Source organism: Triturus cristatus, chromosome 2_1 (genome assembly GCF_964204655.1).
Source record: "Triturus cristatus chromosome 2_1, aTriCri1.1, whole genome shotgun sequence".
In the NCBI taxonomy this organism is placed as follows: Eukaryota; Metazoa; Chordata; class Amphibia; order Caudata; family Salamandridae; genus Triturus; species Triturus cristatus.
In genome coordinates, this window is record NC_140581.1 from 612,581,935 (window position 1) to 612,608,307 (window position 26,373).

Here is a 26,373-nt window from a genome sequence, read left to right on the forward strand (position 1 = left end):
GTGGCATAATACATGCTGCAGCCCCTGGTAGGCCTAGGATACACCTATGCCCTGGGTACCTAAGGTACACTGTACAGGGGCCAATAAGGTGACCCTATCCAAATGGGTTATGCACCTAAAGTACATAGTATTAATTTAGAGAGAGAACAGCAGGGCTGTGGGTCTGGTTAGCAGGCCCACAGCCACATCTAAGTCGAAAACCAGTAAAGCAAAAGCAAAAAGTGGGGGTGAACATAGAAAGCAGACCCTACTCTCCTACAAGGGGTGGCACAATACATGCTGCAGCCCCTGGTAGGCCTAGGGTACACCTATGCCCTAGGTACCTAGTGTACACTGTACAGGGTCCAATAAGGTGATCCTTACCAATTGGGTATGTACCTAGGGTACATGGAGTCCATTTTAAAGAGAGAGCAGACAGCCTGAGACCCTGAATGGCAGGATCTCAGGCCAACTAAGTCGAAAAACCAGCTAGATACTAGGCAAAAAGTTTGGGGGTAACCAAAGTCAGATATTCACCTTCCTACACACCCCAGCAATACCAACCTCGGAGGTGGGTCTACAAACCAAGTTCACACCAGAAAGTCCCGGAGAACAGAACGGCCAAGGAAGCCATCTCACCGGACTTGACTGTCCAGGCAGTAGTGTTTTGTGAGCGTCTGCAGAGATGCCAATGTAGCTGCCTGACAGATGTCATTGAGGGTGACTCCCTGCCCCAAAGCAGTGGTAGCTGCCGTCGCACTGGTGGAATGGGTGCGCAGTCCCACTGGAGGCTTCTTCTTTGCCAAAGAGTAGCAAACTTTTATGCACAAAACAACCCATCTGGAGATGATCCTTTTGAGCACAGACTGACCTTTTTTGGCGCCCACGTAGCCAACAAAGAGCTGGTCGTCCACCCAGAATTGCTTGCTGCGATCCAAATAAAAGGAAAGCGCACGTTTTGGATCCAGACGGTGGAGCCTCTCTTCCCCCTTAGAAGGATGCGGGAAAAAGGTAGGCAAAGTGATGGTTTGACCAATGTGGAAAGAAGTAACCAACTTGGGAAGAAAGGAAGGTCTGGTTCTTAGGACGACCTTGTCAGGATGAACAGTCAAAAATGGAGGCTTTGAAGAAAGAGCTTGGAGCTCAATCACCCTGAGAGCAGAGGTGATGGCAATCAGAAAGGCAGCCTTTAAAGAAAGAAGTCTGAGAGGACAGTTATGCAGTGGCTCAAAGGGAGCACATAAAGTAAGTAAGAACCAAGTTCAATTCCTACTGAGGCATTATGAAGGGAACAGGTGGCAAAAGATAAGTAATGCCCCTGAAGAAGCGATTTACAACAGGGGACTTGAAAAGAGAAGGCTGATCAGGAAGCCTAAGAAAAGCTGAAATGGCTGCGAGGTAGCCCTTTTGAGTGCCCAGTTCAGAGCCCTGCTGGGCCAAAGACAAGAGAATCTCAGAAAGAGGGGCAGAAAGGGGATCCACAGCCTTTGCTGTACACCATGCTACAAATTTGTTCCATCTGCAGGCATATACCGTCTTAGTGGCAGGACGCCTGGCTGCCAAAATAATCACAGACTTCAGGAGGAAGGTCGAAGGCTGTCAACTGTCGCCGCTTAATCTCCACGCAAGGAGGTGGAGACTAGACAGGTTCGGGAGGAGGACCATCCCCCGCTGTTGCGACAGAAGATTCTTCCGAAGAAGCAGATGGATCGGAGGTTCGATGGCCATGTGTAACAGCTTGGGATATCAGACTCTTCGTGCCCAACCTGGAGCCACAAGGATGAATTGGGCCCGGTCGAGCTTGATCTTCTTCAGCACTCTGGGCAGAAGTGGTATAGGCGGAAAGGCATATAGAAGACCAACTCCACTTGCGACGAAAAGTGTCAACAAGTGAGTGCCACCATGGAAATTCCAACGCGCAGAATTGCTGACATTGCCCACTGGAACTTTAGGTCCCACTGCAGAACCCGCATATGCCACTTGACATGATCCACCAACAGGATTCAGCAGCCTCAGGGTCACTCTGACCGAATCCCGGGATAGAGGTTGAAAGATCTGAATCATAGCCCGAATATACTGGACTCGCTGCTCGGGACGAAAAACCCGAAACTACGTTGTGTCCAGAACAGCTCAGATGAAAAGGAGTCTCTGAGAGGGAGTCAGTTTGACTTCGGCACATCATTTATAGTGAACTCCAGCAAGTGCAGGAGGTCCGCCGTAATCTGGAGTTGGGAGACGACTGCTTGGGGCGAGGCCGCCTTTAACTGCCAGTCGTCGAGATGGGGTTAGACTGGAACCCCTGATCTGCGTAGATGAGCTGCGACCACCGCCATCACCTTTGTGAACACCCGAGGGGCGCTGGCATGGTCAAAGGGGAGCACGGAAAAACAAAGTGCTCGTGGCCCACCGTGAACCGCAGGTAACGCCGGTGGGCCGCAAGGATGTTAAAGTAAGCGTCCTGCAAGTCCAACGCTACCATCCAGTTTCCAGGGCAGATAGAACTTGAGCTAGCATCAACATTTTTAACTTCTCCTTCCGGCTGAAGCGGTTGACGTTCCTGAGATCCAAGATAGGACGCAGGCCTTTGTCCTTCTTGGGTACCAGAAATTAGTGGGAATAGCAAACACAAACTACTTCTGGGGCAGGAACTCGCTCAATGGCTCCCTTGGCCAAGAGAGCCGTAACTTCCTTTTGGAGAAGGGCTAGATGATCCTTCGACAGTCGATGGTACTTAGGTGGCATGGCGGGGGGTAGTCTCGAAGGGGAGGGAGTAGCCCCTTCGGACTATTTACAAAACCCACCTGTCCGACGTGATGGTGCGTCAGTGGGGGAGGCGATGGTGAATCCTGCCACCCACTGGCGATTGGGGGCCCTGAAAGGTCGGACTAGAAGGGTTTGGAGGCTGCTGCAGAGGGGGCAGTGGTGGACTAGCCTGCTCGCTGGTACCCAGACCCACGGCGGTGGGTCCCACGTCCCCAGCCGCCCAGGGGCTGAAAAGCTTGCGCCAGCCTGTGGCACCGGTGGCGGGGCACACCTTTCGTAGTCACAAAAGGGGCGAAAAGCAGACTGCACAGGATGGGTGGTGGAGAAGCCCAAGGACTTGGCCATAGCCAGAGAGGCCTTGAAGCGCTTGAACCCCAACCACATCTTCTTCCCAAGATAGTCCAGCTTTTTGGATTCCCTATCAGGTGGTGCGGTAGGGAATGCGCCTTTGGACGCTGAGGTTTGGACCACCAAGCTCTCAGGGGTGGGATGTTGGGAGAGGAAAGTGGGGTCGCCCGGAGCCGGGCAATCATCCTATCCACAGGAGACCCTGTGTTAGGCCTGGACCTGACCCCCAAAAGGATGTCAGTTAAGGCTTCATTAAACAGCAACAGGGGCTCTGCAGAGCACGCTGCCGGTTGAAGAACCTCTGTCAGGAGGTTAGTCCTGACTGCCACCGCAGGTAGCTCGAGGTTGAGAGCTTTGGCCGCCCTACGCAACACCACTGCATAGTATGCTCCCTCCTCCGTAGTCACGGTAGGAGGAGACAACAGGCCAAGGTCTGGGGAGGTGTCTAGACCACTGGCTTCCCCCAACTCCTTTCTCCAGTCCGGATAATACTCCAACTGGTCAGTTAAAGGGTCTCCGGACCCCTCCTAGTCCTCCTCACCCTCCTCTGGTTGCCAATCTGGCCTGAAAGGAACACCAGGGTCGAACAGAGGAACAAAAGTACCCGTCAGCGCCGGATCCAGCGTCTGTCGACGTCAGTCCGGCTCCGTGTCTTTGTCGGGGTGGAGGCCAGGGTCGACGCAGGCTGGGGACACGAACGGCATCGGCTGCGGACCGGGTGCCGGGGGAATCGCCGCTGAGGGAGGTGTTATAAGGTCGACCGGCGCCTATCCGGATCCAGGCCTGGGTCCAAGAGGACCCTGCCTTGCCGGAGCCACCGGCGTCGAAGGCCCAGGGCCCCCAGCTGAGTCCGTGGGGCCCGAAGGCACACCAATGGAGTCGGGCTGCCCAAAGCACAAGGTACTTACTTGTGTAACGATATATCTGTAAGAGACATTAGTTAGAGATTCCTTACCTTAGAATATCCCCAGGCGTCAGACTGGATCCGGAAAGTTTTCGTCAGCAGTACCCCTGCATGTCGGTAGGCATCGTGGTACGGCTCCGTGTACGTCGCTGGCGTCGTAGCCGCCGAGATGACGTAGTCGGAGCTACTTAGACACGCCCTGACGTCCGTTCTGTACACAACTTTTCCGTGCCAGAAGCGCAGAGCCATGCCAAAGACCGACTACTGGTGCAATAGAACTAGGGCCCTGAAAGGGATGACCTGAACCCTAGAACAGTTCGCAGAACGAGGAGGATGGGAGGGAGGTAAGGAATCTATCACTAACTAATGTGTCTTACAGATATATCGTTACACAAGTAACTTGTGAATCTGAAAGAGACACATTAGTGATAGATTCCTTACCTTAGAATACATACCCAAGCAATACCAACCCCGGTGGAGGGTCTGCGAAGTGAGATTACACCAGAAAGTCAGGAGAACTGAACAGCCAAAGAAACCGTCTTTCTGGACCGGACTGTCAAGGCAATAGTGCTTAGTGAAAGTATGCAACGAGGCCCAAGTGGCCGCCTGACAGATGTCTTGCAGGGGGACACCCCGTCCCAATGCAGTGGTATCCACAGTCGCCCGGGCAGAATGGGCGCGCAGCTCAACCGGAGGTTCCTTTTTAGCCCGAGAGTAACAGGATTTAATGCACAAGACAACCCATCGGGAGATATTTCGCTTGTGCACAGCCCGGCCCTTCTTGGTGCCCACGTAGCCAACAAAGAGCTGGTCATCCACCCGGAACTGTTGTGTGTGGTTGAGATAGAACAAGAGCGTACATTTTGGTCCAGACGATGGAGCCTCTCCTCTTCTCTTGAAGGGTGCGGAGGAGGGAAGAAAGTGGGCAGAGTTACAGTTTGTCCGAGATGAAAGGCAGAGACTACCTTTGGTAGAAAGGAGGGACGCAGTCTATGCACAACCTTGTCCGGATGAATCACCAGGAAAGGAGGTTTGCAGGAAAGAGCCTGGAGCTCACTCACCCGCCGAGAGGAGGTGATGGCCACCAGGAAGACAGTTTTCAAACTCAATAACCACAAAGGACAGTTATGAAGAGGCTCCCCTGAAACCTAACCTACAATCCATGTCTGTTCTGAGGCTACCTAGGCTGCCACACAGCAGACATGTTGCTGGACCCCTGGGTAGGAGAGCCTCTGCTCTCCTGGGTCTGCAACAATGCACATCCTGGGCGAGGTGCTCAATCTCCTCCCCCAGGATGGGCTTCCCCAGGCCACTGCAACCCCCCACTCTGGCGTGAAGCTTGGCCGGAAACCCCAAATAAGGACAGGGGATGTGCCAGCCTGCCAACCCCACCCCTCAGGTGGGGGAGGCGAGGTGAAGCACATCTCCGGACTCTTGCCATCTTGAAGATGGGAAGCCCTGCCCAATCAGGACTAGGCTACTGCCCCCCTCCCACAGGAGAGAGGCAGGATAGGGGGTGTACCCACCCCAGGACAGGGACCCATTGGTCCCTGCCCTTCACCTACCTGTAACACCCCTAAATCTAGTATTTAGGGGCACCCTGAACCTTCCTTCCCCAGATTCCAGATTCCAAAATCCGAAGATGAACTAGAAGAAAGAAGACCTGCCCTGCAGCTGCGAACAAGAGGAGGAAGATACCAACTGCTTTGGCCCCAGCCCTACCGCCCTGTTGACCCTCGAACCTGCTCCAACACGGCATCTCTTGTAGCCAGCAACCTCACTAACCCCGGAGGACCTGGCTACCTTTTGACTCTAAACCCCTGGGACTCCCATGAGTATAGGCTCTACTCAAAACCTACTTCTAATCCTGGCAGCAGCGCGGAACCGCGAACCCAGCACACTCTGCACCAGCCAAGCTTGGCCTGTGCCGGAGTTAACAAAGACCACGAGGACGACTCCACGGCGACTGTGACCCCGAGTCCGGCACCCAAGGACCTCCCTCGACATTCCTGAAGAAGCCAGAAGCCTGCAGCCTCAGAACCAGGTGCCCCCCCAACCGCGATCAACAGAGGGTAAGATTTCACGACACCAAAAGGCACCCCTGCACCCGGCGCCCCGCGGCCCCCTGTGCCCAATCCCGGGGAACCTATCTATCCTCCAACTACCCAACTTACCTCTCGAAGTGATAGTGGCACCTGAAGAATCTTCGTCCCGAGCTTGCAGTCTTTTTCTAAACCGGAGATTTCCTATTGAAATCAATTGAGCGCCCGAAGGTTCAAAAGCACCCTGCACCCAGCCGCCCGAGTGGCCCTGGCAGTACAACCTCTACACCTATCTACTTCCCCACTTGCCCTGAGTAAGTGACCAGGAGCCCAGCTCCCACAGCCGCGTGGCCTGCTAGTCAGCAGCCACCAACCAAGGCCCCCCCTACCTCTCATAGGATAACATTGGGCCTAACTGTCTCTGCACCCGGCCGCCCTTGTACCGCTGAGGGTGAACCAACTGTACCTACCTGACCCTGGGAGATCCACGAGTCCTGTCCCAGAACCTTAACTCTGCCAGTCGAGTTCTTACCTTTAAACCGATAACTCAATTTTCTCCATAGGGTAACATTGACTGGCTTTTCCTGAAATTTCTTCGAAGTGTGGACTTTTCAAAACTTAAAATATTCACCAAAGATCAGCCGAGTAACGAAAACGAAAATACTCACCTGCTCTTAGGTGAGATCCCAGTGCTGTATCTTGGTGCCCAGCACTGACTCTGAAAAATACTTACAACTGTACTTACTAGTAACCCAATTTTCTCCCATAGGAAATCATTGACTGTTTTTCTGTGAAATTTCTTTTAAGTGTCAATTTCTGCAAACTTTAAATATTCTTTAAAAATCGTATAATATCTGAAAACGTAATTACTTACCTGTTTTGGATAAAGGTCCCAGTACTGAGTCTAGGCACCCAGTACTGGATTACAAAAGTAACGTGAACATACTATACCTGCAACTTGAATTTTCTGCCATAAGGAATCATTGACTGTTTTCTATGAAGTGTCAACTTTTAAAATAGCAAAATATTGTCTAAAAATCATCACAGTAATTAAGTCGACTTTTATCACTTGATTCCAAGTACTGACCCAGGACTGAATCTAGGATCCAGTCCTGGAATTCCAAAAATAATCCTAAAAGTAATCTGTGGCAAATAACTTGAAACTTCCATTAAACTCAATGCATTATTGTGTTTAAAATTGTGTTGCCTATTGCAACCACTTGTAACTTTCTACAAAAGTCAATTGCATATTGCAAAAGTATTTATATAAAGCATCTCATTCTGAGAAAGTATATTTTAATACCTATTGTTGGTTCTAAAATAAAACAAGCATTTATTTTTTATATATAAACCATTGGCCTAGAGTTCAGTTATTGAGTGTGTGACACCATTTGCTGGCTGAGTGTGTGCAACAAATGCTTTACAAGGTCCTCTGATACTGCCTTAATGCTCGACCAAGCTATCACTTTAGAGAGTAAGGTTATATCTAACTTTAGCCTCTGCCAAACCTCTGGGGACTGTGGACTCTGTACACCCTGTACCTATTTGGGAACAGTATATACAGAGCCACTTTCTCACAACGGTCTACCCACGTCCAGAGGCGTAGAGCCTCCTGACATATGGTCCACAACCCCACCCCGCCCTGTTTGTTGCAGTACCACATGGTGGTGGAGTTGTCTGAGCACCTGCACTACTCTCCCCTTGACAGAGGGAAGGAATGCTTTGAGTGCAAGTAGTATCGCCCTGAGCTCCAAAAGGTTGATAAGGAGCTTGGACTCCGCCGGAGACCAGAGGCCTCTGATCTCCGCCTCTCCCATGTGGCCGCCCCATCCCAGGAGGGACGCGTCCGTCACTAATGTGTGCTCCAGTAGGGGAAGGGAGAGGTATCTGCCGCTAACCCAAGGCTGGTTCGTGAGCCCCCACTGCAAGTCCTGTGCAGTGCTCTCCGAGATCTGGACGTAGTCGGACAGGTTCCCCTGATGCTGCGTCCACTGGAACTTCAGGTCCCACTGCAGAGCCCGCATTTGCCATCTGGCATGATCGATTAGCAGGATGCAGTAGGCCATGAGGCCCAGCAGCCTCAGTGTCTTCCTGACTAAAACCCAGGACCAGGGCCGAAAGATCGGAATCATAGCCCGAATTTCTCGGACTCGCTGTTCGGGAGGATAAACCCGAAACTGCACTGTATCCAGAACCGCTCGGATGAAGAGGAGGTTGTGAGAGGGAATCAGGTGCGACTTTGGCACGTTGATGGAACACCCCAGCAAATGCAGGAGGTCGACCGTAGTCTGGAGGTGGGAGATAGGGGGAAGACTGAAACCCCTGATCTGCGCAGATGAGCTGCGACCACCGCCATCACTTTCGTGAACACCCGAGGGGCGCTGGTAAAGGCCGAAAGGGAGCACAGTGAACTGAAAGTGTTCGTGGCCCACCGTGAACCATAGGTAACGCCGGAGGGCTGGCAGGAAGGGGATATGAAAATAAGCATCCTGCAAGTCCAATGCTACCAGCCAGTCTTGCGGGTCTAGGGCAGACAAGACCTGAGCAAGCGTGAGCATCTTGAACTTCTCCTTCCCGAGGAAGCGATTGACGTTCCGGAGGTCTAAGATAGGGCGCAGACCTTTGTCCTTCTTAGGAAACAAGAAGTAGTGGGAGTAACAACCACGACCTACTTCTGGCGTCGGAACGAGCTCAATGGCCCCCTTGTCCAAGAGTGCCCTAACTTCCTGCTGGAGAAGTGCCAAGTGTTCCCCCGACATGCGGTGGGACTGGGGTGGCATGGCTGGAGGGGTAGATTCGAAGGGGAGGGAGTAGCCCCTTCGGACTATTTGCAGAACCCACCTGTCCGAGGTTATGGAGCGCCAGTGGGGAAGGTGATGGCGAATCCTGCCACCCACTGGCGTCAGGTGGGCCTGAAATACCGGACTAGGAATGTTTAGAGGCGGCAGCAGCAGGGGAGGTGGTGGACTGACCTGTCCGCTGCCCTCAGGCCCCACCATGGCAGGTCCCACGTCTGTGGCTGCGTGGAGACTGTGGCTGCGCAGCCTTGGGAGTCTGAAAAGAACGTGCCTGGGCGCCCCAACCTTGACCTTGAAAGAACCGAAAAGCAGACCCCGAGGGAGTACGCGTGGTAGCGAGACCCAAGGACTGGGCCGTGGCCCGAGAGTCCTTAAAGCGTTCCAGGGTGCTATCCGCCTCATCACCAAAGAGGCGTGTACCATCAAAGGGCATGTCTAAAAGGGTGTTCTGGACATCCCCAGAGAAGCCAGTAGTTCAGAGCCAAGCATAACGACAGGAGCGCCACAGTTGTGGAAAGTGCCCTACCGAGAGAATCAACCGTGTCAAGCCCACTACGAATAGTACATTTGGGAGCATCTCTTCCTTCGGTAATGGCTTGGGAGAGAACCGCCCGTTCTTCCACAGGGCACTGAGGCAGCACCTCTGCCACAGTGTCCCACACAGAATGGGAATAACAGCATAGCAGGCACGCAGTATTCACGGTCTTTAACCCAAAGCTGGCAGATGTGAAAATCTTTTTCCTAAATTGCTCCAGTTTCCTAGATTCCTTGTCCAGAGGAGCAGAAGGGAACGTACTCGGCGAGGCAGAAGCCTGGACAACCAGACTCTGTTGTGTGAGAAAGCTGGGATCGCCTGGCGCGCGCCACACCCTTGTCTACAGGGACTCTCGTGTTAGGTTTAAGCCAGGTGCCCAACAGGATATCAGTAAGCTCTTCATTGAAGGGCAGTAACGGCTCTGCAGAGGAGGACTGCGGCTGCAGGACCTCAGTTAGGAGATTGGTCCCAATAGGCACAGAAGGGAGCTCGAGTGTAAGAGCCTCAGCTGCCCTACACAAAACCACCGAAAAAGTCCCAACCTCCTCCGTGTCCACGGAAGAAGGGGATAGAGTACCAAGGTGTGGAGAGAAATAGAGATCCACTGGACCCTCCACATTGCCTTTCCACTCAGGCTCATCCTAGCATTGAGCTGCAAGAGGGTCCTCAGACCCCTCCCAGTGTTCCCCTTCGTCCACCCGTTGCTGAGGAGGCCAGTAAGGACGAGGTGCCCTGGGAAACGGGATAAACTCTCCTCCAAGAAAAGGAATGGGAGGGTAAGATACCAGTCACGGCTTGGCGCCGTCCGGCATCAGCGGCGGTGCCGTGCCTGGTGCCGAATCCAGGGTGACGCCGGTGCCGAGGCCCAAACCGAGGCCGCGGCAGGGTATGGTGCCAGCGTAGCCGAAGCCAGAGGCGGCAGCATGGGGGCAAACCATTCCAACGGATCCGCGGGGCCCTAAGGCGCTCTGGAGGGACTCGGCGGGGCAAACACATGGCACATGGTCGACATAAAGGCCTGCACCTTGTCTGAAGTCACGTGCAGGCCCGGAAAGGGTAGGTAGGCTGCAGGCAACGACGGAGGCTCCAACAAAGCCACGGGAGAGTGACCGCCCGCCCGCCCGCCCCCTCCACCTCGTCCTGCGACCGGTGAGGGATAGAGGAAGAGCGACGTTGCTTCTTCGACTTTTTATGGCGCCTAGACAGACCTCTCCCCGATTCCGACGAGCGATGCTGATGGCTCCGCTACCGGTCCCTTGACCTCCCACGGGATCGGGACCTCGATCGCCGCATAACCGATTGCCGGACCTCCAACAACTTTCGGGAACGCTCCCGCAAAGCTTTCGGCGCCATGGCCCGACAATAGGGGCACGTCTCGGGGTCATGGGCGTGCCCCAAGCAGAAGAGACACAAGTTGTGTGGGTTCGGTACCGACATGTTTCAATGGCAGGCCCTACAGGACTTAAACCCGGGCATCTCTAATGCACCAGGAGTCAAGTACACGACAAAACAAGGTTTCAGAAACCAAGTTAAAACTTTTAACTAGGGGTAACCGCTCTGTCTCGGATCTGCGCTGCTGCGCGGAAAAATAAAGAACTGACGTCAGCGCACGTGGCCGCATCTAAGTAGCTCTGACGACGTCATCTCGGCGGCTACGATGCCAGCCATGTACGCGGAGCTGTACGACGACACCTACCGACACGCAGGGGTACTGCTGACGAAAACGTTCCGGATCCAGTCTGACGCCTGGGGATATTCTAAGGTAAGGAATCTATCACTAATGTCTCTCTTTCAGATGATAGTATGCATTGCTTCATCAAAGCTGCGAAGCTGTGCAGGGGTCGCTCCGGGTCCCGGAAAAGGTGGAAACCTTGAAGTCGACCCTTCAGGCTCCGCACGCGGAGCCGCGGGAGGGGCACCACCCGCATCCCCCGTGGCGTCCAACGCCCATGGAGAAGGTGGAGAGCGACGATGCTTCTTCAACTTCTTGTGCTTCAACTTACCTGAGGAGTGCGAAGACTTCGAGGATGAGTAGTGGTGGTGGCTCCTCAACCTCCTGCGCAACCTGGACCTTGAACGGCGTGGAGCGGACTGCCGGGCCTCGAGAAGCTTTTCGGACCTCTACCGCAAAGACTTAGGATTCATGGTACGGCAGTCGGAACAAGACTTGGGATCGTGGTCGCGTTCGAGGCACCACAGGCACACTCGGTGCAGATCCGTCACCGACATCAGTTTTCAAGAGAACCGCAAGCCTTGAAACCGGGCATCCCTAACGTGCACCAGGAGTTGATAGACTTAAAACGGTGTCGACAGTAGTTGCAAAAAAGTCAGTCAAAAAGTGACTGGAGGTACCGCTCTTCCTGGATCTGCACTGGCTGGCGCAGAAAAAGAAAGAACTGACGTCAGCATGCAATGGTGGCGTCTAAGTAGCTGCCGCGACGTCATTCCGGGGATCACAACGCCTACGACGGATGCAGAGCCGAACGACGCCACCTTCCGACACGCAGGGGTACAGCTGACGAAAACTTTTCGGATCCAGTCTGACTCTTGGGGATATTCTAAGGTATGAAATCTATCACTAACTAATGTCTCTTACAGATATATCATTACCGAAGGTAAGTAACCTGTGCGCTTTATCTCCTTGTGAGTTGTGGGACTTAAAGCTTCTCTGTGTTTCCTGTTCAAGTTGCTAAGTTAATTCCATCTTTTGCTTGCCTAGGAGCTAATCAAAGTCTGTTGGGCCATAATCACAGTGGACCTATAAAAACTTATAAATTCTGCAAATGGAACAGGAAAAGAAGCTCTGACTAATACAGGTAAAATGTGTTTGCAGTTTGATTTATAGTATACATTGCATATTATAACAGTAGATTTTTTTTTTTTCGAGTTTATATTTGCTGAACAATGAATGAGCAACCTTTAACTGGCGTGTTTTCCAGTGCATTTTCGTTCTTTTTTCCGATGCACTTAATTCACCTGCCATGTACTCATTCAGCTATGTACAGCAGTGACTGGTCGCAATGCAAGGTACTCGGCCAGACCTGCAGTACCAGTGTGTGCATCCTACCAGGGTCTTTTCTTAACCATAACATTTTTGTTTTGCAAAAACACGATTTTTATTAAAATTGCAATGTTTGATAAAATGTTGCCTTTTTTAAATGGAATTTTTTTAATTTCCATTTTCATAACCACCAATACAACCAGTCAATTAGTCTGTAACACACAGCCTACAATGAAAGTGCACAAGACCCACTCCCTTCCCCCAAACCCCAACAACACCGCGAGGCAATCGGTTTATCACACTCGTGTTAACCGTCCAGTCCATTTTAACACAACCATTTCATCCAAACGTTCAAATTTTCACGAGGACACACCGAGCCGTAAATGTTGCCTTTTTTACAGACACAAAACGGCAGCCGCGTGATCACGATTTACATGAAAATCATGATTTTAATCTACAAACTAAATTTTTTTACCATTTTCCATGCCTAAGAGTGCCCTCCCCCCACAACTCCCTTAAAGTTAGAAACTGCTCAATACCCTCCTTTGCTGCAGGACATTTTTTTCAATCGCATGAAATTGCGATTTTGTTTGATTTTCAAAATGGTGAAAAAATATAATACCCCTTCATCTGCCAATCACATTTGCCAAAAAAATCAAGTACGGTTAAAAGAAATCGAGATGCAAACAGTAAGATATGCAATAGTGTTAACCCTTTTTATCTCGACCCTTTTTAAGCCCACCCAGCACCTTTTTCAAATGGTAGTACCGCAAAAGCTACTGAATGGATTTACAACAAACCAAAAAAAGCATGCAGTCTAAGTAAAGTTTAGTTAAATGCGTTCCGTGTAGGTGAGATGAAAATCTCCTATGTGAACTAAAATGGAAAAATTACCATTCTTTTCATGGCCCATTACCATTTTCAACCTGCACAGATCTACACCATAACGGGCATGCCAGACATTAGTTGACTACACCAGATAACTGCTAATTTTAGTGAATATTCGTTCACTGGGTCAAAAGTTAGGCATATCCAAAAATACCTTTACAAAGTGCGCAGATCCATGCCTATACAGTGGTGACTGGCATAGTGAAATAATAATACATGTATATGCTATAGGGTTAAAAAAAAAAGAGAACGGGATATTTAATACCACCCAAAAACAGAACTCCTTTGCCAATTTAAGAGGCAATTAAGAGAATGAGATGCTGGAAGGAAATTCAGAAGTCTCCTATAATATCCGATGCTCTCAATCATAAGACTACTGGCTGAGCCAAAGAAAAAACAAAGTTAACGCAAATCTAACAAGCAGGAGCAATGTCTACCCCTCAGAGGAGATCCAGAAATACACATGGACTTAGTTGCTGGTGCCATATGGCATGGCATGCTAGCAAGTGTTGGCCATCATACCACATCCATCCTAGCTCCTATGCTGTAAGTATACCACCAAAGCTGCCTTGCACTGGAGAAACTGATTTTAAATGCAGCAAATCTTGATGTAGATTATAACGTAACAACCAACGGACACTAACAGATGCTGGCACAACATGAATAACCACTCAGCTGCATTTCCTTTTGTTAAAGGCACAAAGTGAGAAGTTACAAACTAATATTGAAAGTAATGCACTATAAACCACATTTAAGCTTATAACCTTCAGCCGATAGTGCCAATTTATTTTATAATTTCACCTTCTCTTCTTTGCTCTCTTTGTCTTTTAAAGATGGGTCTTTTATTTTTTCTTTGGTCTCCTTTTCCCTCACTTCTTTTTTGTCGTCCTTTTCTTTTTTCTCTTTTTTTAATTCATTCTTGTTTTCACATTCAATACTTTCTTTTTCTTCAGGTTCATCCTTAATATTTGAGTCCTGCTCGGTTTCACCCTCCCCTTTTTCGCCTGCCTGTATTTTATCAGCCTGTTTTACATCCTGAAAAAAAAAACAGATCACACAAAAGAAATTAATTATACAGAAAATGTAATGGAGCCGACTATACATTCTGTACTGCTTTACAAAGGGTAGCGTTTTAACGTAAGGCAAGTTCCATTCTTCATTCTTGGTTATAACCATGTGCTTCAAAAAAGATATCCAGCTTACCATCTTAATCACTTGAACCTTCCTCTGACATCAGCAGAATTCCAATAAGGAATAAAGCCCCCACCTTCAGAGTATGATGCATATATAACTGTCCCTACTTTCACACCCTGTAAAAAAGCAGGCTAATGTTGCAAAATTAGAAACCTACCGAAAGACAACCCTTCTCTGGTCCAGTCAGCATCTTCTGTGTCTCCGATAGATATGTAGAAATAAAGGCTAGTAACTGAAAAGATTGCTTCAAATAACTGTCCATGACCACCAAAGGAAGAAAGAACGGATTCAATCTCAAAGTTACTTGGGAAGATACTGAATTTTTTTAAATCAGCCGAATAGGCCTGAAAAACGACCACTCTTCTGGCTTAAGATAATGTAGAAAAAGTTTCACCAGTAGGACAACTGATTTGACGATTAAGTTCAAAAGTTAGAGACATTAACTGAGCCAACACCTAGTTGAGGTGCCAATGAGCAAGGCTAGAATCAACAGAGGAAACCCTATCCACCCATCCCTTTGATAATAAAAAATAAATGTGGGTATAATACCAAGAAAGAGGAGTATGCTTCTTCAAAAAGATCCAAAGTTTTAACAAACAAATAGTTTGAAAACTCTCTTGTAAAGGCTCAAAGTGAAATTCAGCACTTCAGACAACAAAAGCAGCTGCATGGTGTATGCCGCAATGTGAGGAAATGGGGTGTATTATATGGTATGCTTGTTCAACATCACTGTTTAAAACACTTACCAAACCCTTTAGAGTTTCATCTGCCAACCCCTCAGCTCAATCTAGGGTAGCTGTGGCTCTGAGCAGCAAGGCTTACAGAGAAGAACAAGAATTGAGCACCAAAACAATTGAAGAAATCGACACAACACTAAAGAAATCCAACACCAATTTATAAAATTAGTCAGTATTTTAAAAAAGAATTTAGACACTAGAATGAAGTAGAACCACTGCAGGGTTCCGGAGATCAAGATTTTACAATACTCAATCAATGAAATTTCACTCAACCGCAAACAAGCCGTGTGTGAGAAAGTGCCCTCTTTCTTGCATGGTATGCCCCCACTTTTTGCTGAATTGCTGATGTTCTTTGATTGAGTGTGTCCTGGGCTCCTGCTAATCAGGTACACAAGGCCTATGTTCCTTCCCTAAAACTGCATAGAAGTATAAAACCCAATTGGCATATCTGGCCACGTGTCAGCCCCTGGTAACTGGTACCACAGGTACCCAGGGCACTGTGACCAGAGAAGGCCTCTAAGGGCTGCAGCACTTATTGTGCCACCCTTAGAGGTCCTGTACCCTGAAACAAACACACTGCCTTTGCAGGCTGCGTGTCCTGGTGCAGAACAAAGTGAAGAGTCGACATGGGACACATCCCTGTGTGCCATGCCCAGAAGCCACTGCCCTGGCATACATCAGTCCCCCCTCTAGCTGGGTGCCCTATGTCAGTGGTGAGGATACAGGTGCATGAGCCCTGTACCCCAATAGTGCCCATGTTCATTCCTGGGCACTGTAAGTGCAGTGCTGCCATTTAGAGTATATGGAGCTGGGAGTTTGTCATTACGAACTCCACAACACCACTATGTCTACACTGAAGACTGGGAAGTTTGGTATCAAACTTCTCAGCACGTTAAACCCACACTGATGCCAGTGTGGGATTTAATGTAAAATGCACAAGAGAGGGCATCTTAGAGATGCCCCCTGAAACTCGACCAACTTTTAGTGACCTGACTGAGTGGCTGCTTAGGCTGCCATCAACAGACATGTTTGTGGACTCCTGGGTCGCGAGCCTGCTGCTCTCGGGGGCCTGAAACAATGCACATCCTGGGACGAGGTGCCAAGCCTCCTTCCCCTGTATGGGCAGGGTTCAAGAAGGGGAAGATTCTGCCTTTGTGAGCCTCCCCAGACCATTTGCTGCTTTCAGCAACTGGTACCCACTGGTTCTACCCCCCACTTTGGGAAGGAGAATCGGCGGGAAAAATAAGTGAGGGAAAGAGGTGTGCCCACCTCTGCCAACTCCACCCCTCAGGTGGGGGAGGCGAAATTAAGCCTAACTCTGAGTCCCCGCCATCTTGAGGATGGGGAGACCTTGCCAACCAGGGACAGGCTCCTGCCCTCCTCCCACTGGAGGGTGGCATGATAGGGGGTGTACCCTCCCCAGGGAAGGGACCCATTGGTCCCTGCCCTTTTCCTACCTGTAACGTCCCTAAATCTAGTATTTAGGGGGCACTCTGAACCTTGCTTCCTTAGATCCAGCCTGACAACAAGAAGAAAAGAAGAAGGACCGAACAGCCGTGCAGCCAGCTAACAAGAGGAAGACGCCCACTGACTTGGCCCCAGCCCTACAGGCCTGTCTTCCCCCGAAACCTGCTCCTGCTAAATCCCGGCGTGTGCTGCTGCCAGCAACCTTGAAAACCCCGGAGGACCTGCCTGCCTTCACTTCCAAAGACTGCTTCTCCTGTGAACACCGGATTTGTTCAACAGCAATCTCTGGCAGCTGCCAGAGACCGCAAATCCAGCCCACTCTGCACCCGCCGAACCCGGCGCGAGATCGAGTGGAAAAACACCACTAGGAGGTCACCCCGGAGATCCTGACCTGAGATCCATCGACTCCTGACCTGCCTCAAGCCTCCAACCAACGCCTGCAGTCTAAATCCAGAAGGCCCCCCTGTTAGACCTGTCAGCCCTTTGGGTGGTCCCTCCTCATCATTATTTATTTTGTCCCACTTTTGCCTCAAACCCAGTTTGAATTTTTCCTTTTTGGGAACCACCAGACTTTTTAGTGTTGCTGCAGATTCAGGGAGCCATTTTAGCTACCCCTGAAACTTCTGTCTGAGGGCCTGGAGCACAAAATGGAGGCCACCAGTGACATCACCAGCATCCACTGGAACCTACCAGCACCTTCCAGAACATTCCAGGAGATTCCAGAACTCTGTGACAGTTGGAGACCGTTTAGAATGTTGGGAGGATAAGAGAGGCAGTTGGCAGTTGGAGCTGGCAGTTGGCACCTGACTGGTGAAGAGAGAGGAGCACAACAGTGAAGGAGGAAGGAGTGAAGCAGCAGGGGTGGAAACTTGTGCCTGGAGTGGGGTCCATAAACCCACCCTTGATACTTGTCCCTACTGATGGATCCCAGCCTATAGCCCTGTGTGGGAAGAAGACAGAAGAAACTTATCCTAAGGACCTGGACAGCAGGAACAGGCCTTAGAACCAAGAAAGCAGCAAGATCCTGACCTGGAAACTGGTTTCCCTGGAGTCCGGCGTCGAGTAGCCTAAGACCTGGAGCCCGAGGTGGAGATGCGGCGCTGACTGAAGTAGCAGACGTCGTACCCGGAGCCGCCTGAGGTCGTGAGAGGGCGCCGACGGAGGTCGTGAGGAATACCAGAGGTCGAGGAGGAAGTGAACCGAGGTCGAGCGAGCGGCGTCATCGGAGGAGTGAAGTCCGCCCTCCGGAGTCGTCGGAGACCGAGGTAGAGGAGCACCGGAGGTCGGGAGTGAGGATCGCACTCCGGAGTCGCCCGGAACCTGTGTGGAGGAGCACCGGAGGTCGGGGGTGAGGATCGCACCCCGGAGTCGCCGGAAGTCGACATCGAGGCCAGGCCGGCCGACGTCATCGGAGCCGAGAGCGCCATCGGACCGGAGCCGCCCGAAGTCGACATCGTGAAGAGACTGCCCGACGCCGTCGAATCGGAGGTCGAGATCGAACCGAGGCCACCGACATCGGACCGGAACCGCCTGCCGGCGTCGTCAAAGAACTGACATTGTGCCGAGGCCGCCGAGACCGAACCGGAACCGCCTCACGGCGTCGACACGACTCCAGCGGCGTCGGAACATCAGAAAAAGGGCAGTAAGTGGAGTAGAGGGCGCCTAAGGCCCTGTGGAGACCCGAGAGACTACTCTAAGGGGCTAGGGAGGTGCTGAAACTAACCTGACTGTGCCTGGGGTGAACTGGGACTAACCTAGAGAGGTTGTGTGGAGAGAGAAAGCCAGGGCACTGGTATTCCCCCCTTTGATCTACCTCAGTTTAGGCCTCAGCCTTGTCCCAGCCAGGGAGTAGCCCCCCCCTCAAGCCTTCCACAACCCTACAAGCTGTGCCTGGGCCAAATCAGCCCTTAGAAATTGAAGTCATCTGATTACATGAGTGTTGCTGTATACTTTTAATAATTTATTGGGGGCACTGTATTTATTGAGTTTTTACCTAGTTATTGCTTCACTATATTTATAGGTCCACAGGACTTGATGGTGTACAATATTTATTGGTACAGTATTTATTGCCTCAAAATATTTAATTGCCTGTATTACCTGCACTGATATTTATGTCCCTTGTATTTATGATCATCCCTATTTATTGAATTTTCAGATAATATTTATTTGACCTGCTCTATTTAAAATTTGTATATTGTGATTGACCTATTTATTTTCCCAATCAGCAACTAAGAGAAAAAGATAAAGAAACATATTTTCATAATTTTTACGGTGTAGAGTCGTTTTTGGAACGGATGCACGCCTGGTTATTGTATGGGTATATTGTATGCTTAGCACTGCGCCTGTTTCCTGACCACTCGAGCCAAGCTACCACAGTGTGTTCCGGAAGACCACCACCACCCCTTCTAGTGTGGGAGTGGGTTTCCAACACCCCCTAACTGTGACCAGGAGCTGGTAAGAAGGTCCGACCCCAAAAGGCACCCCTGCACCCGACGCCCCACAACCTTGTGTGCCCATACCGACGGTGCCTAACTAACACTTAACTTCCCAACTTACCTCTCCAAGTGGTAGTCGCACCCAGAAGTCCTTGGTCTCTCTGCCTGCAGTGCTTTCGCAAACCAGAGGTTCTCCACAGAAAACAAAAGGGCGACCAACATCAAAACAGCACTCTGCACCCGGCCGCCCCAATGCCGCTGAGGGTGCATCTTATGTGCTACTTAGTTTCGCCATTTACCCTGACCGTAACCCTAGGAGCTTTGCTCCCACAACCCAATGGCCTGTTTGCCAGCAGCCACCAACCGGAGGCCCCCTATCCCCCATAGGAGAACATTGGGCCTCAACACTCTGCACCCGGCTGCCCTAGTGCCGCTGAGGATGCAACAACTGTGCATCGCTGACCCTGGGGGACCCCTGAGTCTAACCCCAGAACCTTAACTCCCACATTCGATTACTTACCTGTGAACCGGTAAACTGTTTTTCCTCCGTAGGATAACATTGACAATTTTCTTCCAAAATGTTTCGAACTGTGGAGTTTTGAAATCTAAAAATATTTTTTTTAAATCGCACAAGTAACCAAAACTTATTTACTTATCTGTTTGCAGGAAATGTCCCAGTGCTGAATCCAGGTATCCAGCACTGAGTTAGAAAAGTAACATAAAAAAGTAACTTATCTGTCATTTACTGAAAAAGCTGATTCATTTTAATGTACTGTATTTGCTAAGTGTTGCAACCTACCCTGTAAATCAAACAAAGTACAATTTCCATTGCATTTTCTAACCGCTCTACAATCAGCTACTTATTACTGTAAAGTATTTCATGCTTACCTGTGCCAGACTTGCTTGATTCAAAAAATAAAACAGTATATATTTTTATACAAACACATTTGGCCTAGAGTTCAGTTCTTGAGTCTGTGAATTCATTTGCTGACTGAGTGTGTACATCAAATGCTTAACACTGTCCTCTGATACTGCCTTACTGCTCGACCACTTTACCACCAATAGAGAGTAAGGTTCTATCTTACTTTAACCTCTGCCTACCTCTGGGGTCACCTGGACTCTATACACACTATACGTCATTTTCGTGTAGTATATATAGAGCCAGTTTCCTACACCTTGGTAAAGGGAACGAATTAGACACTTAGAAACGTTTTCAAAGAAAATTTAGGTAAGTGTCAATGTGGTTGGTTGAAAGTATTTGGGTCAACCAACTCCGGCAGAGAGTCAGTCAGGAGGACCAGCAAGTCCTTAAGAACAGTTACCTTTACAGAAGGAGCAATCGTTCAGCAGCTCCAGGCACTTTATCCTTGTTGCAATGTATTCCTATGGAGTGGTCCCAATGCAAGGACGAAGGATGATTTAGATGCTTCAAGGGTGCTGTGGATGCTATCTGGCCAATGGGGGTCTTCCTGCAGGGATTCCTCGGTCAAAGAAGATTGTGGGGGGATTCTGGTCACAGGGTCGACGTACCACAAAGTCGTCTCTGGTCTGGCTGAAGTCCAGTCGCCACTGGACTACCAATCGCCTGTTTTCGTAGTCACAGGCCAATCCTTCCAGGTTCAACAATTTCGCTACTGTGGGTCCCAGCAACTTTTCAACAGCACTCCTGGGCTCAGACAAGTAAAAGTTATTTGCCTTTGGTAACGTAATATCTGGTAGAGACACAGTCTAGCCGCAGATTAATTAACTTTTGAATTCTCTCCAGATGCCAGTCTGGAACCGGACATTTTTCAGCAGTACCTCTGCATGCCGGGAGATGGCGAAGCATGGCTTCGTGATGACGTTGACTCCGGCCATGACGTCAATAGAGCCATATAAGTTACATCCGGCACAAGGACGTCAGTTTCTTCTGAAAAAGCTTCCGCTCCAGAACACGGAGCCACTATAGAAACTGGTTGTGGAAACAGTGTGCCAAAAAGATTTAAAAAATCTTTGAAGCATTAATAAAGAAGTGACATCAATTGGTATGTTAATACCAGACATGGATTTTAAAGAAAACCCCCAAAGAATCAACAAAACACAGGGCTACGTGAAACCCTGTACCCTAGTGAATAACCCTCATGTAAGGGAAGAAAACCATACACTCTATAGATCATCCATCAATGGTAATGAATGGCATGGCAATAGCAAAACAAAACCTATAAAAACAACAAGGTATTTGTTGAATCACACCATTACGTGAAGTACATAGTGCCAATACAAGGTATTAAGATACCAAACAAAGACTCCAGTGATCCCTGACCTGTCTCAAGCCTCCAGGTGATGCCTGCAGCCTCAAACCGGAAGGTCCCGCAACCGTGACCAGGAGCTGGTAAGAAGATCCGACCCTAAAAGGCACCCCTGCACCCGACGAACCACGGCCTGGGTAGCCCAACCGAAGGTGCCTAACCAACCCCCACATCCCAACTTACCTCTCCAAGTGATGGTCGCACCCTGAAGACCTTAGATTCTGAGCCTGCACTGTGTTTGCAAACCGGAGACTCCCTGTTGAAAGCTACAGGGCGCCCGGCACCAAAACAGCACTCTGCACCTGGCCACCCCAGTGCCGCTGAGGGTGCACCTTTTGTGTTGGCTTAAACCCCCATTTGCCCTGAGCTTAAGTCCATGGAGCTTTGCTCCCACACCCTTGTGCCCTGCTCGAAGGCAGCCACCAGCCGGAGGCTCCCTATGTGAGAAAGTGGCTCTGTATATACTAATCCCAAATAGGTACAGTGTGTACTGAGTCCACAGTCCCCAGAGGTTTGGCAGAGGTTAAAGTTAGATATAACCTTACTCTCTAAAGTGGTAGCTTGGTCAAGCAGTAAGACAGTATCAGAGGATAGTGTAAAGCATTAGTTGTACACACTCAGTTAGCAAATTGTCACACACTCAAGAACTGAACTACAGGCCAATGGTTTATATAAAAAATATATGGTTGTTTTATTTTAGAACCAACAATAGGTATTAAAATATACTTTCTCAGAATGAGATGCTTTAGTTAAATACTTTTGCAATATGCAAATGACTTTTGTAGGCAATAGTTACAGGTTGTGGCAATAGGCAATACCATTTCAAACACAATAATACATTGAGCTCAACGGGAGTTTTAAGTTATTTGCAATAGATTACTTTCAGGATTACTTTTCTAACTCCAGGACTAGATCCTAGATTCAGTCCTGTGACAGTTCTTGGAAACAAGTGAGTAAATTTGTCTTAGTTACTGTTGTGATTTTTAGGCAATATTTTGCTATTTAAAAGTTGACAGAAGAAATTTCATAGAAAAACAGTCAATTATTCCCTATAGGAGAAAATTCAAATTACGGGTAAAGTATGTTCTTGTTACTTTTGTAATCCAGGGCTGGGCTCCTAGGCTCAGTACTGGGACCTCTATCTAAAACAGGTAAGTAATTACGTTTTCACTGTTGGTACGATTTTTAAAGAATATTTGTAGTTTGCAAAAATCGACATTTAGAAGAAATTTCACAGAAAAACAGTCAATGATTTCCTATGGAAGAAAATTGGGTTAGTGGTAAGTACGGTTGTGAGTACTTTTCAGGGTCAGTGATGGGCACCAAGATCCAGCACTGGGATCTCTCCTAATAGCAGGTGAGTATTTCCGTTTTCGTTACCCGGTTGATTTTAGGTGAATATTTTAAGTTTCAGAAACTCCACACTTAGAAGAAATTTCAGAAGAAACCAGTCAATGTTACACTATGGAAGAAAATTGGGTTATCAGCTTTTGGGTAAGTACTCGACTGGCAGAGTTAAAGTTCTGGGCACAGACTCAGGGGTCTTCAGGGTCAGGTTGGTACAGTTGTTACACCCTCAGAGGCGGTGTCTTCCTCTTCTTACCAGCTGCACGGCAGGTCTTCTTTCTTCTTGCTCTTCTTTGGAATCTGGAATCTGTGGAAGGTTGGTTCAGGGTGCCCCTAAATACTAGATTTAGGGGCGTTGCAGGTAGGTAAACGGCAGGGACCAATGGGTCACTGCCCTGGGGTGGATACACCCCCTATCCTGCCACCTGAGAGGTGGGGTTGACAGAGGCTGGCACATCCCCTGTCCTTACTTGGGGTTTCCGGCCAGTCTTCCCGCCCAAGTGGGGGTCAGAACCGGTGGGGGCCAGTTTGCTGGGTACAGCAAGTGGCCTGGAGAAGCTCACAAAGGCAGCATGCCTTTGAAGCTTCTCCCTGCCCATCCTGGGGGAGGAGACCTAGCACCTCGCCCAGGATGTGCATTGTTGCAGGCCCAGGAGAGCAGGGGCTCTCTACCCCGGGGTCCAGCAACATGTCTGCTGTGTGGCAGCCTAGGCAGCCTCCTAGACAAGACGTGGATTGTACGTTAGGTTTCAGGGGGCATCTCTAAGATGCCCTCTGTAGTGCTTTGTACAATAAATCCCACACTGGCATCAGTGCGGGTTTAATGTGCTGAGAAGTTTGATACCAAACTTCTCAGTCTTCAGTGTTGCCATTAAGGTGCTGTGGAGTTTGTGTTTGACGAGCTCTCAGCACCATATCCTCTTAAATGGCAGCACTGTACTCACAGTGTCCAGGAATTGACCTGGGTACTGTAGGGGCACAGGGCTCATGCTTCTGTGCCCACACCACTGGCATAGGGCACCCAGCTAGATGGGTGGTTGATGTATACCAGGGCAGTGTAGGTTGTGGGCATGGCACACAGAGATGTGGTGCCGTGTCGACTCTTTTTTTTGTCTTGTACCCAGACACTCAGCCTGCAAGGGCAGTGTGTTTGTGTTAGGGTACAGGGCCTCTAAGGGTGGCACAATAAGTGCTTCAGCCCTTAGAGGTCTTCCCTGGTCACAAGGCCCTGGGTACCTAGGGTACCATTTACCAGGGGCTGACATGTGGCCAGGGTTTGTCAATTTGGGGTTTTAGGGAAGGAACATAGGCCCTGGGCACCTGATTGGCAGGAGTCGAGGGCACACTCAGTCAAAGTACATTCAGCAATTCAGCAAAAAGTGGGGGCATACCATGCAAGAAAGATGGCACTTTCTCACACCCTATACCCCATTGGATAACAATGGGCCTCAGCACTCTGCACCCGGCCGCCCTAGTGCCGCTGAGGGTTTAACAAGAGTGCATCCTTGACCCTGGGGGACCTCTGAGTCTACCCCCAGTATACCAATTCCCACAACCGAATACTTACCTTTGAACCGATAACCCTATTTTCCTCCATAGGATAACATTGACTGTGTTTCTGTGAAAAGTTTATAAGTGTGGAGTTGGAAAATCTATAAAAGTTTGTAAAACTAACAAAATAACCAAAACGCTTTTACTTATCTATTTACAGGAAATGTCCGAGTGCAGTATCCAGATATACTGCACTGTGTAAGAAACGTAATCTGTAAAGAAATCTACTTGAGATTCTACTGAAAAGCCAATACAAAGCATATGTACAATATTTTAAAGCATTGCATTACTAGTAGTTCTACTGTTATCAAACCAAAAGTATATTGAATATGCTACTTACCAGTATGCATCTGTTCTTGGCATGTAGGGCTGCTGACATTCATATCTGTGCATAGATCGCCGCCTAGTGTTGGGTCCGGATGTTTGCACGTTGTTGTCCTGGAAGAGTCTTCGAAGTATCCCGAGATAGGTGACTCCTCCCCTGGACTACAGTGCGCATGGGCATCCTCTCCATCCTCAGATTGTTTTTCGCCATTGTGGCAGTGATGGAGTAGATACAGAAAGTGATGACCATGCTATACAGTAATTCTGAGAGCTGCAGCTGCTACAGGCGACGGGGAGGAGGGTGGGCGATATGAATGTCAGCAGCCCTACATGCCAAGAACAGATGCATACTGGTAAGTAGCATATTCAGTTCGAGGAATGTGGGCTGCTGAATTCATATCTGTGCATAGAATACATAGCAGTACCTCCGATTAGCGGCGGCTACCAGTGCCAGCTGCAGCGGTCTGAAAAAGGGTTTTGAGAACAGCCTGTCCTACAGCTGCCTGCTGTTTTGAGTGTACATCTACACAGTAGTGTTTGGTAAATGTATGTATAGTGGACCATGTGGCTGCTCTACATATTTCCTGTAAAGGAATGTTTCCCAGGAAAGCCATGGACGCCCCTAACTTACGTGTTGAGTGGGCTCGTGGGGGAATCGTTAATGTGCGTTTAGCCTTTTGATAGCAAATTTGAATACATTTAACGATCCATCTGGCTATACCTGCTTTGGAAATGGCGTTGCCCTTGTGCTGTGGAGAAAAGGCAACGAAAAGTTGTTTTGTCTTCCTAAAGACCTTTGTTCTGTCTATATAGTACATGAGGGCTCTCTTTACATCTAGTGTATGGAGCATTCTCTCTGCTACATTCTGTGGATTTTGAAAGAAAACAGGCAGTTCAATAGTTTGATTCATGTGGAACTGCGATATTACTTTGGGCATGAATTTGGGGTTGGTACGTAGTACGACCCTGTTTGCGTGAACCTGTATGAATGGCTCTTGAATGGTTAGTGCCTGGAGTTCACTAACTCTTCTTAACGAAGTGATTGCCACTAGGAAAGCTACTTTCCAGGTGAGGAATTGGATCTCACATGAGTGGAGAGGTTCGAAGGGTGGACCCATCAGTCGGGTGAGGACCAAGTTGAGGTTCCACACCGTTGCTGGTGGGTGTCTTGGGGGGAATTACTCGTTTAAGTCCCTCCAAGAAAGCTTTGATGGCAGGCACTCTGAATAAAGAGAGGTGCTGCCTGTTCTGGAGATAGGCTGCTATTGCGGTCAAATGGACACGTATTGAGGTGTATGCCAGATTGCATCGGTATAGGTGTAAGAGGTAACAGATTATATTTTGAATGGATGCGTCTAGCGGGTTAATGTCATTGTTGTTGCAATAAATGACAAACCTCTTCCATTTAGCTGCATAGCAAGCCCTGGTAGTGGGTCTCCTGGCCTCCTTAATGATCTCCATACAGTCAGGTGGCAGGTTTAGGTAGCCAAACTCTAGGATTTCAGGAGCCAGATTGCCAGGTTCAGCTGTTGCGGATCTGGGTGCTGAATTTCTCCATGGTTCTGCGTCAAAAGCGCGGGTTTGATCCGCAGCCTTTGATGAGGCACCACGGAAAGTTCCAGAAAGGTTGTGTACCATGGCTGGCGTGCCCATGTTGGAGCAACCAGGATGAGTGTCAGTGAGTGCTGTCGCAGTTTGCGTGCCACCAGCAGTATCAATGGCGCTGGGGGAAAAGCGTACGCAAATCTGCCAGACCAGTTCATCCATATCGC

At 49.3% G+C, this 26,373-nt stretch overlaps 1 protein-coding gene across 3 annotated transcripts in view; it reads right to left on the reverse strand.

Annotated features, from left to right (window-relative positions):
* CHD1 (chromodomain helicase DNA binding protein 1) overlaps positions 1-26,373 on the reverse strand; it is a 1,484,343-nt gene that overhangs the window by 333,219 nt on the left and 1,124,751 nt on the right. For all 3 annotated transcript variants that reach the window (XM_085632544.1, XM_085632543.1, XM_085632545.1), the window contains one exon: positions 14,060-14,293. In XM_085632544.1, coding sequence (XP_085488670.1) covers positions 14,060-14,293 — 234 coding nt within the window. The remainder of the gene's footprint in view (positions 1-14,059; positions 14,294-26,373) is intronic.